The sequence below is a fragment of the Ambystoma mexicanum genome, chromosome 3q (assembly GCF_040938575.1).
Source record: "Ambystoma mexicanum isolate Mex_15411 chromosome 3q, UKY_AmexF1_1, whole genome shotgun sequence".
NCBI lineage: Eukaryota > Metazoa > Chordata > Amphibia > Caudata > Ambystomatidae > Ambystoma > Ambystoma mexicanum.
In genome coordinates this window covers 745,490,878-745,506,418 of record NC_090926.1, presented here as the reverse complement: position 1 = coordinate 745,506,418, position 15,541 = coordinate 745,490,878, and the positions used below count along the sequence as shown (strand labels likewise).

General features: G+C 43.2%; 1 protein-coding gene across 6 annotated transcripts in view; it reads right to left on the bottom strand.

Moving 5' to 3' along the window:
• Positions 1-15,541, bottom strand: part of RNF157 (ring finger protein 157) — a 1,722,220-nt gene that overhangs the window by 323,464 nt on the left and 1,383,215 nt on the right. For 5 of the 6 annotated variants that reach the window (XM_069654703.1, XM_069654700.1, XM_069654699.1 and 2 more), the window contains one exon: positions 15,314-15,424. The exons of the other annotated variant lie outside the window; for it this stretch is intronic. In XM_069654703.1, coding sequence (XP_069510804.1) covers positions 15,314-15,424 — 111 coding nt within the window. The remainder of the gene's footprint in view (positions 1-15,313; positions 15,425-15,541) is intronic. 6 annotated transcript variants of the gene reach the window in all.

Sequence of the window (15,541 nt, the reverse complement as noted above, 5' to 3'; positions counted from 1 at the left end):
GAGAACGAGCCTCCTTGTCCGAACGGGACCTCTCCCGTGACTCGTGCCGACCACTCTTGCGAGCGGTGTCTCTCGACCTCACACGGCCGACCCCACTCGGGGGCGCGGACGGTTGAGTACCCTGCGACTCAAGAATCGCCAACATTTTCTTCCCGAAGGAAGCCCATTCCTCCGGCGTCGCACGGCTGGTGGGATAACCGACGTGCCGGGCAGAGTCCTCGGAAGAGGACCTGGAAGGCGACCGGTGACGGCGCTTCCGAGAATGCCTCGAAGAGGCTGAGGAGTGGCGAGACCGACTCCTAGAAGAAGACCGACGAGACTTCCGACGATGACGCGGAGAGTCACCCCTCGAATCATCCGTCGAAAGCCCCGCCGACTTCGACTTCCGGGGCTTGGACACCCGACCTACCGACAATTTCTTCTTACGGTCGCGTAAGGCCTTGGACGTGAGCGACAGGCAGTCGACACAGTCATCCGTGTCGTGGGCCTCCCCGAGGCACCAGAGGCAGGCGTCGTGCGAGTCAGTCACCGACATCTTGGACCCACACTCCCCGCACTTCTTGAAGCCCGGACGCGGGGTTGAAGACGAAGTGGAAGACATCGCTGCGAAGGAATATTCACAAACGAACAGGTTCGAAGAACCAGAAAGAACAGAACTCCAAAGAGTCGAGGCTAGAACCGAGAAACACGAAGCAACACGTTCGCGGAAAAAACGGAACTGAGGCTACTGGCGTCGTGCGTCCTACTTATCACATCGGATGACGTCGGACGTCGGAGGAGGTCCTCGACGGCGGCGCATCGACGTCATCGACGCAGGACGCAGACGCCGAAAAAAGTTTCCGAAGCAGCACAGCTGTGGTGATTACTGTCATAGATATGGAATACGTCGGAGGACCCAATCCCCTCGAATAGGGCTGTATGAATCTGCCCCCAGCACTTGAGGTTGCAATATATTTATTTGATCTTCTTCAGGGATCCCCCAGGATGGGGAGTAGACTAGAAAAATAACATTTTTCAGTTGACAGCAAGTGGGCCTGGTTGATGGTCTTAAAGCCTCATTTAGCATTTTCACGTAGTCCTGCGGGAGAGTTAAGTGTCATATTGATATGATAAGGCATTTATAGCGCTCCTATACACAAGTGTTTCAAGGCGTGAAAACATCAGAGGTATACCATCAGATTTATACTCTGATGGTATAGCAGATCCTGTCTGCACTGCAGAGTCTAGTGTGGCTGGATGGATAGGTTGCCTAAATCAGCGTACTACCATTGATGTTCCTATTCTGGCACAATCGGGATCATTGTTATTGAATGTCGAAACTTCAGGATTACTTTTGGTATTAGAGGTATGACAATCTTTCGAACCAGTATATTAAAAAGGCCATTTCATCTTGATGCTTGTTGTTTACGGTTCAGAAGCGGAGTCACTGCATCTTGTGAGATAGAGAAATGGTCTTCATCCATCTGGAGAATATTTTTCATATGACCAATGTTTTGGACCTTGTGTTCTTCTCGAAATGATCTGCTTAGCATCCTTCAAACTGTGGGTTGAATCCCCCTAGTGGGGCACGAGTCCAATAGCTTGAATAAAAATCAACAACCAATAAACTGCTCTGTCTCAGGTGTGCCTTTCAGATAATAACGATAGTATAGAAGGACTGCAATGGTGTGTTTATTTCCGGGACAGGAGGAAGTACAGCAGGAGGTCAAGAGGCTACGAGGGAGGGAGAATGAGACAGAATAAGTTGGGGGAAGAAATTGAGGAGGAAACAGGAATGGAAGCAAACAGTAGGGAGGGTAAAATTGGGGGCCACAAGCGAAAAGGCATAACAGGAGAAAAAAGAAGGGTGTAAGAGTACAGGAGAGACACATTAGGTCTAGATAGAAGAACAGAACAGGTTTAAAAAAAGGTTGCAAGAGAAAGGAAGGGGATGTGACAATGAGACTGAAAAGGATGGATAGCTGTCTGGGTGAGCTGCCTTAGCCTCATCCTTCAGAAAAGTACACATTATTAAAGTTGGTAAAGGAGGGAGGAGACAGACAGAATTGGAGGGAGAGGCATACTTGGACTAGGCGAGATACAGACATACTCACTATGCAAGTGAGAGACAAAGCACCAACTGGAACAGAATAAGACGGTGATAGAACAGGAAGGAGAGATGGAGTAAGAGAGAAGAAGAGGGAGAGAAAGTTGGAGGGGGCGGGGGAGTTAGAACAAATGCGGGGGACAGATTAGAACATAAGAGTGGGACACAGAAAGGGGGGGTGAAAGAATAGGATAGACAGAATAGAACAGAAGAGGGGGCTGAGACAGACTAGGCGGGACATACAGAATCAAACCAACTAGGAGGAAAGAGAACTAGGTGGGAAGAGAACGACTATGTGGGAAGAGACGGAATAGGTGGGAAGAGACGTTATAGGTAGGTAGGAAGAGACAGAATAGTTGGGAGAGACAAGGACAGAATTGAAAGGAAACACAAGACAGGTGGGGGGACAGACTGGAAAGGAGAGAGAGCAAATAGGAGGCTGAGACAGAATGTGAGGGACAGAATAAGAGTGAGACCCAGAATAAGAGGAAGAGACAGGATAGGAAGGAACAAGAGCAGGGCAGAAAAGCAAGGTGAGCTAGAATAGGTGAAATAGGAGGGAGAGACAGAGCACAAGTTAGTTTGAATGGTGACAGCCAGAATCAGAAAGGAGGGGGTAAAGAAGTAGAGTTGGAGGCTAAGAGAGAGGGAGACAGGATGAGTGAGATAACTGAAAGGAGGGTTGAAAAAAAGAAAGATTAAAAGATGTGGAAAGAGAACCGTTGGGGAACTGTAATATAAGTAGGAATAAAAAAAAGGAAACCTAGGAACAGGAAATAAAAAGAAGAGGCAGAATTGAATGGGAAAAGATAAATAATAGGTGTGGAGGAGAGATAGAGCATGCAGATCAGGAGAAATCGAAGACAGGCTACATGATAGAGAGTCAAAATACAGAATTGGCTGGTGGGGGGCAAGAGAAATAAGAGATAGAACTGGAGGGAGAGAAGAGATGGAAGTGTTTAACAAGGATAGAAAAGGACAGAAAATTAGGGGATGAGAAGGAGTGTGCAATTGGGAAGGTGAGAATATAGGAGAATGGGTTAAAAAGGCAGTCAAGACCGACAAGGAAGAGGGGAGACAGAATAATTGCAGTGATGTGAAGAAGGAAAAGTGAACAGCAGAGCTAGAATTATCAGGGAGGACTGTATGGGGAAGTAGGGCAAGACAGAAAACGGTAATGAGACAATGAGGCAGCAATAAGGAATTTAGAAATGGACATAAGGATGCAAGGGAGTAGCTTGCTGTACTACACTGTAAATCCCATCCTTAATCAAACATTGTGCAGCAGGCTTCTGTCTCAACCCCTCGGCCATAAAAGCAAACCGCTCAGCACAACCTCTTTTTGATCGTGTCATTCTTATTGGATTAATTGTACGAACCAAAAAATGCTGATAATGAAATCTTGAGACCCTCCCATTTCACTCACTTTGGAGACCTGACGTTGAGCGGTATGTCTGAGTGTGTGGGCACTTGGTCACTTGGCATGCTATCTGCTCACAACTACCCCATGTAACCATGAGTAGAGATGGTCGCTTCAAAACTATGCTATACCTCATCCAGCAGCCCCACTGATCATGGGGTCCAACTTGAAAACATTTTTCTTGAGGGGGCTTGGAATGAAACAAATGTTTAAGACCACTGACTTGGGAGTGCCTGCTTGCATATCATTTTCAGGATACATATTGCCACTGTCCTCCCTGTCCTTCGAGAGTGTGGTCAATTTCGTGCCTTCTTGTTTGTTTAGGTAATGAATAGTGGTTGTGTTTGTCTGTTTGAGATTTCGACTTGTGTTAATGAAAGGCAGTAAAACTTTCAATGCCAAGTTAACGCCTCTCAACTCCAACATGTTCATGTGGTATCTCTTTGATATAACCGACCATGTACTCTGAATAAATCAGATGGTCCATATGGACGCTCCATCTAATTGATGCATCTATAAAAATCGATTGTTTGGTTAGTAATGGCTGAAAGGTTGTGTCTTGAAGAAGGTTGTCCCCATGGGCACCACCATTGGAAAGCGGCTTTTGCACCCGAGTATGGCTGAGACACTCCTTACAGGATCTACAAGCATTCCTTGAGTAGCCTCCAAATATAGGAGGCCATAGTTCTTAGAAGGGAAATCTAGCTAGCTTTTAAGGTTTGGTTCCTTCTTCAGACCATCATGCTTCAATTTGCCTGAAAGGCACACTTTTCAGTCTATGGTATTCAGAGTTGTTCCAAGAAAATGAAGAGCTTCAGCCAGAGATCTAGGGCTTCCAAAACAGCTACTGTTGTTCCATAGACCAATCCCGCTTGTTCCGGTGAAGTGCCCTCGATCAGCCAGTCATCAGGATATGGGTACACCAATATCTTGTGTAGAGATTGGGATGTCTCTTGGAAATTTAACTGAACCTCCTTTATGTATCAATTTTTAGGTACACATTTTTGCTTTTCATTTTTCGGATTATCAGCTATGAAAATACTCTGCTGATACAACCAATCCTACGAACAGAGAAATATGAGCTTTATGCTTAAATTGTGTTACATATTTTTATTTGCAGTTAAATTGTACTTCTAACATGGGCTAACACGTTTTTCAAGCAAAGCTCTTCCTCATGGCTCTCTTATCTTTTATTGCTTGGTGATCTTAAATGCCACCCAGTCACTAAGTGTCCAATTCCTAGTGCCTGGAAGGCTTATGAATATTTCAATGTTTTTATGGATAAATGACTCATCAGTTTTCTGCATTTCAATTCAGAGGCAATTCTTATGTCACAATTCTCACCGGGAGTTTCCCTCACAGGAAGTCATTGGTAAAGGTCCTCTGTGCTGACTTTTTCATTGCACGTGTTCTCAGGTGGGATGGCACCACTGACGAGCACTTCGAGAATACTCTTGGTGCAGAATTAATCCAAGAGTGAAGCTCAAGACCCTCGCACATAAATGTTTACACAGCCAAACACCAACATAACTATGCAATAAATTCAACCTGAACACTTCAGTTAGACAAACCAGATCATCCCTATCCAATGACCTGATCATACCAAGGTTCAAATGCAAAAAGCAGGAGGAAAAAGCTTCCCAGTCCTCGCAGCCAAAACTTGGAACACACTACCAGCAAACAGACTAGAACCCTCATTCAACAAATTCCGGGAAGCAGCCAAATCCTGGCTCATGCTGAATGAAAACTAATCCTGCAGACCCTGACGCACAACTTACCCTCGTGAAATTCCACGAAATTCTAGCACTACTACTGTGTAAATATTTTTGATGTCTATATGGTGACTATATGACCTTATATTACATATTTCCTGTGATGTGTACAAACGTATATGAATATGACTAACTGTAAATTCTGTAACTCATGTATCAAGAAATGTGCCCAGTTGCCTGAGGGCTTGGAGCGCTATACAAATAAATACAATACAATGGACACACTTTGTATTGAAAACTATGGTTGCTTCCCACAAATCTCAGGAAATTGCAATGTTTCTTGCCAGCCGGGATGTGTAAACAAGCATAAAAAAATAGACTTCAAAGGGCCAAGGAGAGAGACCGGGATGCCAAAAAGAAAACGGGAACAATAGAAAAGACGAGAAATATAAGAGAAGAAATCCGTAACTTAGCAACAAGGAATGTAAGGAAGGGTCTAGCCATACGAATGTTATAAAGGTGTGCCCGACAAGAACAAAAAATTAAGGAAATATCAGTGGTCGAAGTGAGCGGGAGCGGTCGGGAGCGGTGCTCCTCTACTTTTTTAAATTACCTTTTACAGCTCCTCTACTTTTATTTTAGAAAGGAACCATTCCGGAATGGTTTCGTTTTAAAATAAAAGTCTGGGAAGAAGTTGAAACTTGCACTTTCAGTGCACTGCACGTTCCCTTAAACAGCAGGTGCAAGTGTTTGGGGGTGTATATTGTGTGTGGGAGGTGGTGTGGTGATGAGGCTTGTGGGGAGTGGGTGCAGACCAGCAGGGAACATTGTTCCACTACTACTTTTCGTACACTTCGACCACTGGGAAATATGAAGAAAAAAGGAAAGCGAGGAATCAGTGAAGATCAAGATTACAAGCAGAAAGCGAGATAGAGAGAAGAGAGGGGGAAGGAATCCAATGTAGGAGCTAGAGGAGGGGGTATAGTGGCTGCAGTAAAGAAAAGGACTTCAGTTTTAGAGGAATTGAGAACAAGATAATAATCAGATATCCAAGATTTGATGGCCAAGAGACATGAAGTTAAGTTACAATGGATGACGTTAAGGTAGAATGGATAGTAGGGGAGAAAGATAAGGATAGGAAAAGTTGATGTCATTGTGACAACTCAAAAGAAGAAATAATTGAAGCAGGGGAGGTGTAAAGAGAAAACAGAAAAGGACCCACGACAGACCCGTAGGGAACACCATGCAGGAAGGAAAAGTGGAAGAAGATTTACCAGCCCAAAACACGGAATACGTACAATCAGACAAGTAGGATTTAAACCGGAGAAGGACAGAGCCGGAGAACCTAAGGGAGAACAGGGAAGAAAGAAGCAAAGAGTGATAGACGGTGTTGAAAGTGGTATATAAATCAAGAGGAATTAATAAGAAGAGTGTTTCGAATGACGTGCAGAAAGAAGAGACTCACAAAGAGAATAGTGCAGCCTCAGTAAAATGGTAAGCATGAATACCAGATTGGAAACAAGGAAGAATAGAATTAGACATAACCAAAGGGAGAGACTTGAGAGTAAACAAGAGACTCCAGGAGCTTCAAGGAGGTAAGAAAGAAGAGATAAGTTAAGAGAATGCTTTCTTTTAAGATGGAAAGAATAGTGGCATGCTTGAAGGATGTAGGAAAAGAGAAGGAGAGTAGAGAAATGTTAAAAGGATGTTAGATAAGACAGAAAAAAAGGATAGACCTTAGGAATGAGGGAAGAAGGGATAGAGTCAGAAGGGGCAGAGGTAAAGTGGGCTCTAATCAAGAGGAGTGCAGTATCAGAAGTAGAGAGTGGAAGAGAAGACAAGACAGTGGATTGAGGCGAAACGGGAGTATTACAAGAAGGAGGAACTACAGCAGAACAGAAGAAAACGTAGAAGGAAGATCAGTGGCCGAAAGGGTAGAGATCAGAGTAAGATCGGCAGAAGCAGGAAAAAGTATACATGCCAAAGTTTTGAAAAGACGGTGAGGGTGATAGGAGTAAGAGTTAAGGAGATCTCAATAATAGAAGCGCTTAGCAGAGAGGAGGGCATCATCGTAGGAAGAGTGAAACGAAGATGGTGAAAAGGAATCAGAATCTGAATGGGACTCATGCCAACGGTGTTCCATGTGGTGAAGAGTTTGGCGTTTGGAGTGGAGTTTTGGCGTAAGCCATGGTTCTGAAGGTTTACACGTGGGTGAGAAAGCGGAAGCCGGCTAAAGAGTGTCCAGAGAAGAAGAAAGTAAAGAAGCAGCATCGTCAGCAGAAAGAGTTGCAAAAGCAGAATGAGAAGGAATATGGAAGAAACAAGACGAAACAAATAAAGGGGTGGGTGTTGAAGGCTCAATAATCGCAGTGATAACCGGTGTGATAAGGAGAAGCATGAAAGGTGGAAAGACGACAGGGAAAGGGAAAAATGGCAAAAAGAAGTAAACTGTGATCAGAGGAGTAAACTGGAACAGCAGACACAGAGGAGGTCAATAGATAAGAGGAGAAAATAAGATCAAGATGGGAACCAGAAACGGGGGACAGAGGGGGAGAAATGGGAGTTAGATGAGCATAGAGAGCAAAGGAACAGAAGAATGAGTCTGAATAATGTCTGTGCACCCAATTGTCTCATATCAGAAATGTCCATGCAAACAGGTGTCTTGAAATCCTTCCTCCCACCTGGGTGCGCTCTGGTGAAAGGTTGCAAGGATTCATTGTTTATGGAGAGGGATACATGTGGCTGGTTTTGTATTAGTTGGTTGGTTTTGACCTCTTTTGTTCTGGAAACTCTGATGTTTAATCAGATGTTGGTGGGGACTGAAAATATCGAGAAGACATTCTCATGTAGTAGGAGGGCTGTTGCCTCTGATGGTAGTACTTTATGCTGAAGGGGAGATAAAACAAACTTTTTGGAATCTACGCTGTCAAATTTCAATGTCTTTGTATTTATTTTTATCCTAGTAACCTCCTCATCTGCTGCGAATCCAAGCAGTGATGTTTCAGAGTGGCAGTTAACTTTATGCCCGTCAGCCACCCCCAAGATAAGTACCTCATGGTGTGGTCATGACAGCACATTTTTCCAAACATTTCTACAAAGTCCTTTGATGCACCAAAGACTTGGGGCGCAAGCGTGCAGCCCCCAATCTCTAGGCGAGCCTACCACTTGTCAGTAAGTATTGGCCATTCATTCAAGTGAATACCAGAGTGAATGGTACCTTCAAAGTAGCTCAAGAGAGCTTGCTGCCTTGCTGCCCTAATAGTCATAGCGAAAATAAATACAGCAAATCTTTCCACTCATGTCCAGGCATCTACTCTCCGGGCCTGGATTGGTCAAGGTAGGTTGGTATGTGAATTGGGCTGGTTTTTTACATAGCTGCCTGAATGAAGGAATCTGCTGTTGCACCCTTCCTTAAAAAGGTCCACATGTGGGACTCAGTATTTTTGTCCCATCTCTGCCTACATGGGGGTGGGACTGAGTCTGAAAATTCTTCATGATGAGTTTCACCAGCCTTGGTATTAGAGGAACGAGAGTTCTTTCAGGCCCCCTCAGTTGCAGTGCTTCAAATACTACAGACGTCTGCCACGTTATTGATACTAGGATAATAAGACTTTGTGCAGCCCTTCCATAAAATTCAGAAATTCAGAAAATCACCTGCGGGATAGATGATAGTATCTGAGGTGAAAAACTCAACCAATCAGATGCATCAGTGGCTTCTCTGGTGCAAGAGACTTGGGTGTGGTTGGAAGAAAGAATGGCTGTAACTGCTAGTAGGATGCATTACATGCCTGGTTAAAGCTGCCTTTTCTTCCATGATTGGAATCTCTCTGAGCCAGATACAACGAAAAACAAACACCCATGCTTATAATAATGGGAAATTGGAAGTCAGAACTGGCTAGATAGGCCGGATTTCATAATATTACTTAATCTAAGAAATTCATGTAATTTACTAGTTTATATAATTATTTCTCAATAATAAAAATTTGTTCTGATATCTTGCATCTGGGCAGAAATATTCCAAATGTATGAATGCCAATGAAGAGCTGATGATTGTGAACCAATATTGCACAAGAAACACTTTAGAAGAACAATGTTGACTTTTGCCACCAAACAAATCTGTTTATTTTCTTAACGTTTATAATACAACAAAGTGCTGAGAAATCTGGTGTTTTTCTATGCTACAAAAAAGTATGGAAAAAGCCTCTGGATTGCGGGATGCTGGGTTGAGGACCCATTTATCTTTACTTTTTGCATGTTTTAAAGGCTCACTTGCTTGTTCAACATATGTATGTTTGAGGTTAACATTTGGCCCTGGGATGGCATCAGGGCATGCAATTCCTTTACAAAATGGAAACTTTCTTTAACATGAATTTATAGCAATCCACTCTTGTTGAAACTAAAGTGGCAGCATGCAAGATCTGTATTGCGTTTGACCTCTACCTACTTAGTTCTAAAAGGAGGGCTGACCACCCTGAAGTGCATAAAAACCTTTTGACTAATTCAGTAAGAGAAATAAACCAGTTGGTTGGAAACTGCAGTGACCTTAAAAAGAGGCTCACTATACGGTGAAGACTTTTTTGGAGAACGAAGCAGCTATGGTTCTGCACATCGCTTTATGTTTTCATGTAGTAAATGGCAACCACGGTTTTGTCAAAGAGCGTGAACCTATCAAGAGCTATGCTCTGCTTCCTACATCGAACTGCTGGGGGTAGGGAAATAAGATGTTTTTAAAGACGAACTGCCATGAAGTATTTTATTTGAATTTATTGTATATTTTTTACATATTTTCTTGTGCATTTAGTTTTAAATACAACCTTAAGCACATGTATTACAACATAATTTCATTTAAAATATCACATTTACACCTTATAATAGCTAAAGAAAAATAAAATAAAGTTAATGAGGTGCCTATCAACAATTCCCCATTACTCTATAATTGATTTCACTTCAATCTGTCAGACTGCCTCCCGCTGCAGCGGTTCTTACCATCGATTCAGCACCAATCAAAGAGCTGCAGAATTATTGCTCAGAGGTTACAAATGTATTGTATCCCTTCCAATACTGAAGCTTTATAATTGGGCAGGTGGTCAGTAGGTGACGGGTCTACTCCAAATATTTGGAGCACAGACAAGTCTCCACTGGGATCCCCTTCCAGGCCCCAGTATATTCAGCTATGGGCAAGATATTCAGTCAAAGGCATAGGATGAAACGCCTCAGGTCACGAGGACAGGGTTTTTTCAAATAGGACCGAAGTGCGCCCGGCTCAAAAGCCTGGCGTGAATATTCATTGCATCTTGCCTTTGAGGCAAGGTGGTCAGCACTTTTTATTCTATCCCATACCTTTGACTGTTTCTTTACGGTAAACTCCACCACAGAATAACTGGTTAGTATGGAAAGAGGAAGATTAAGGGTGTCATGATATGTGATGGCAGACTGTCTCATCTCTCTCACAAACCCATTTTTAGTTAGTCCCACTGGCCTCCTGCCCATTAAAATCAGAGGATTGGTGTTCACATATGTGGATGTCAGTTTACAATAGAGCAATGTTCTTTGCAAGTACAAAATGGATTTCAGTGATACCAAGCCATACTCCAATCTCAAAGCTTCTACTGGAATTGACGCAGGAACATTTATGATGGTTCTTAGTATTTTTCCCTTAATTTGGTCCAGCCAACCCACTTGTTTTAACGGGAGTGCCTTTAGGCGGTACAGTATGCTTAGTATATTTTACTTTAAAACACTGAAGTAATTACTTGGAGAACACAAACGGACTTGCAAAATAATGGTATAAATTGCCCCAGAAATGAACCCTCCAGTTGGTTTCTGAGGGCTGACAGCTTTCCCACTGACTCACATGGTAACATGGTTCCTATTATAAAGTATCAATTACAGAATCGGATGTTCAATGCAGGATACCTTGTAAAACAACAAGAGGCAATGGCTGCTGTTACAGTCTATCAATACTGGCCTTAACTATAGGAAACATTCTTTATCTCCGAAGTGAATGATTCAATTCGAAATTGACTAATTTACAAGCATTAGAAAGAGTTTTTTCAGACATACTGATGCATCTCTTGTGTTGGCCACCTTAAGGGTCCATAAGGGTTATAAGAGCAGATGCCCTCAGATTAGCAGGGTAATAGATACTGTTGCTTTCGAGCCGCTGAAGCCACTCTTAAGGGATTCCAAGATAATTCAACTTGCCTCTTTCCCCCCTTACATCTCCTGTCTAAGTCTGAAGAATTGAAAAACTCAAAAAGATTGTATTGCCGGAGAGTAATACTATCTTGAAAATTAGGTCTATTCCCGTGGAAATATTTGCAAAGATTAAAGTGATCTTTGACATTCTGAAAACCCACACCCTTAAAGAAGAGTTCTTAAACAGTCTGCCATTTGTCCCCTTTGCCTCTTTGTTACAGAGCCTTCATCTGTTTCTCCTTCAGGATTATTGGACCCCATTGCTCAAAACATGCAGACTTCTGGATGTGGGCCAAACAATGTTTGTGACAAGCCATGCTTGAACCTTTCTCAAGGTGACTTGCAAAGTTCCCGAGAATAAATGTAAGGGGACTAGCAGGAAATGGGGGGGCCTTCAGACTGAAAGCAACTGCTTCAGCTACAAGAACAAAAAACCACAACAAATGAGCCAAGAGACCTTGCCTGTCGCGGATATCAAATGATAGTGTACAATTCGTCCACTGTACCTAGATTACAAAATAAAAATCTGATGCGCCCGGGGACCAACGCCGTTGGTGACGGTGCGCAGTACAAATACCTTTAACATTTAACATAACTATCCAAACCACTGAAAATTCACAGCTTCATGAGGAATTTCAAGTGTGGTGTTAGGCAACATGCGGGTGCAATAATAAAAACATATAAAAGCATTGATTAGACCAAATATAAGTACATTGCTGAGTTACACTTTCAAATATGGATGACTAATGCATATTATTTTTACTATAATAAACTGAAGCGCTCTTGTATCCTCACAGAAACATAGAAATGAAGCAAAGATGGCGTCTAGGGTAGAAACTCTTTTACCCTAAAAAGACAAACCTGGCTCTTAAAGTAACGCCGTCAGTCTAAAAGAGAAATACTTTGACTGCACACATGCATTATCGGTAGCCTGCCGGGTCGATATTCAAAGAAAAATGCCGACTATGAAAAACACAATGTTGGAGTTCTGCCTAATGTAGTCTCTTATTGGCATCTGGGGATGCTGTGATCCTTTTAAAGGAGTAGCAACCTGCTTCTAAACCGAGACAACGTAGCAGAGCTAACGTGTACCTGTGCTTCAGTTACTTGCAGAAAGGAACGTGGTCAAATAAAAGCACCCCATCACTCAAACCGTGCTGCAGCATTTCAGCAGTATTTCCCACCATTTGAACAAACCAGGAATATGTACACAGTGGTCGGGATGGGAGTTACACATCTGAGTGGAGAACAGCAGCACATTTGCATGAGGGTGGTCAATTTCGAGCTATCAACAAACAATACAAGCATATGGAATTATGGAAATAAAGTTCAAAGTGGCCATATATGACACATTGTCCAGCAAGCCCAATGCTTTTCCTATGAGAATATTTGGAAATACCACAGAAAAGAGGCCCAGGGTGCAGAGGCCCACCGGGAAATCTCCAGAGTTCCCTAAAGGCCAGTCCACCCCTGCCCAGACCGGTGCTTCTCAAGGTTTTAAAGCCGCAAGCCAATAACAAGGATGGTTTTCTTGCAATGCACTCTGAGGCAGAATGGGCTGTAAAAGAACCAGGAAATGACACAATGGGCCAGTGCCAGTGAAAGCTCCGACGAGCGACAGCATCTGCCATCTATGAAGCCCTTTTGCATGTATTAGCTGAATGGAAAATCAACAGTTTACCTCTACACCAGTCTGGCACTCTTTACATGGCACATTTTGTTTTCTTTACACCTATTTCGGTGTATTTGAGCAGTTAGGTGCATTGATTTGCAATTTTAATAATTCGTTTTAAGCCAAGCCTTTTGTTTTTCTTTCAACGACCACCCCCAGATGCCAATGAATGGAGTGACTGACTGGTTCAAAATTTGGGGTTTTGGTTTGCAGGTCTGGTTGAGAACCACTGTATCAAATCCATATGCAGGCAAGGTGGGTGCTGCAACCCAGACAGACAGGAAGAGGATAAACACAAAGAGGGTAGGAGGGAAAGGTCAGAGCTGCCAGCAAAGTGACTGCAAATTTATTGATACTAATGATGAGCTCAGAAGATTCTGGCCTCCAGTGAATAACGACGTGCAAAAAGTAAATAGACCACGTGTAGGGGAAATTTGTCTGGTTTCACAGTTTTTAAAATTGACCCCCTTTTCAGTGAACCTTGACCAGCTGCCATGGACACAGAGCTACTCACTACTAGGGCATCTTGTGGTGCGGCAAGATGGCAGTGAGCAATTTCTCAGTTCCAGCCTAGAACATTTAGGTAGAAAACTCAGATTTCGACATTTTACCAGGTGGAGAGCTCTAATTTTGGAGCCTGAGGAGCAAGATCAGATTTTGCAGCTTTAAGCAAGATGGAGTTCCAATGAGCAATAGGTTCCAACAACAGGGCCTTTTTGAAGACTAGGAACGCCAACATTACATCGTTTCCTACAGACTAAAGAAGTCATGTCAGAGCTACAGACAATGCAGCAGATTCAGATGTCAAAGTATTCTCTATGGCAGGTGATTACATGTCACTACAATGATGCCTAACCCCACACGTTCAGTGAACCCAAGACACGAAATCTGGTTTCTAATAAACTTGTCAATATATTTGCAGTCATCAGGCAACTCTGGCATTCAGGTACAAGCAGGGGTTGAAGAAACAGTGTTGGCACGTGAACATGAACTTTCAGATCAATGGGAGAGAATACCAAAGAAATAGGAAAGACAGGCAGACGCGCAGACCCAGAGAGGGTACATAGATAGGTCCGACAGGATAAGCAAAGACATGGCAGTGACAACCATTACCTGGGGTATCAGTAAGGAGCACAGGAAAGGTTTCAGTATTTAGGTTGGAAAGGGTACACCTTTACCATTTTTCTTTTAGGACTAAGAAAATTGTAGTACAATATAGGGTTAACTAGGAGAACCCCGTAGTTTAGCAAAATGAACCGTGGAAGGCAGGGTTTGGCAAGGAGGTGGAATATTGGACAACACACGTATATCATCAGAACACTCCTACTCTAAAAGATCCTGCGATTAGCTTAAAGGCAGCACTACTTGTTTGGTGGAACCCAGTAGACAGCCTCATGCATCTGCCCACCCTAGCAATCTAGCAACAAGAAATCACTGAACAGCTGTCATGACTAGTACCCATTTGGGGGCGTTACATGACTATCAAGCCATCTAACTTTGCACATGAATAGAGGAGGTGGCAGGTGGTAATGGTAAGCTGACTGGGAGAATGGAGGAAGTAATAAACACAACAACTTCCATCATGTATACAATAAAACAGCAGTGATTGAATGCTGAATGTCTGCCTTCATTGCCAAGAGGTTACTGTCCACCCAGAACTACTGATTAGATGGAATTGGGACGGTGCTAATCACTCAGACAGATGTAAACTAACCCAACTTGGAATTACACAGCATTTGAGAAAGGAAGGGCCTTTTCCAGCTCTGTGGGTCAAAGGGTTGTTCAAGAGAATATCTACATTAGAGGGTGACAGAACAAATGAGTAGTACTGGACTTTAAAGGGTAAGGCATTATTGCAAAGGTCTCATCTGAGACCTGAATGAGAGAGCATCACTCTGTTATTGATCAAACAAAGTTTTGGCCAAACTAATAGTAGATTGCATACAATCCTCTCCAACCAAGGAAGATGATCTAAAGCTTCACTATGGCTGGAGATGGTGGCTTCTCTGGATCAGGAAGATTAATTATGGAAACAAAGTGGTGAACGCAAGATTTTTTTAGTGGTTCTTTGTGACAAGCCATCTACACAGGGCCTCCATTCAGTGTCCAATAACATTTGCGCATGCATCCTGCATGACTAGTCAGCCACTTTAGTTTTTTGGTGGGTATAGGGGTGTTAGTAGTTCACAAAGTTGCAAGTTCATGTTCAGCAGACTGCCACTCACCGGCTAAGCAGACCTCATAGCACAGCGAATTATCCAGCGCGTTCTCAGGAGCGAGGCCTGTGTCATTGTTATTGTCACACTCCGTACCCAGGAATTCACCTGTCCTCTGCCCTGTAACAGAGGCAACCAATGTTAGAGATAGCCAGTGATGAGGGAAACAATGAGAGAAAGAGGAAGGTGGGGGATGTCTTTACTTTTAGATGGGTAATAATCATGTCATGCCCATTT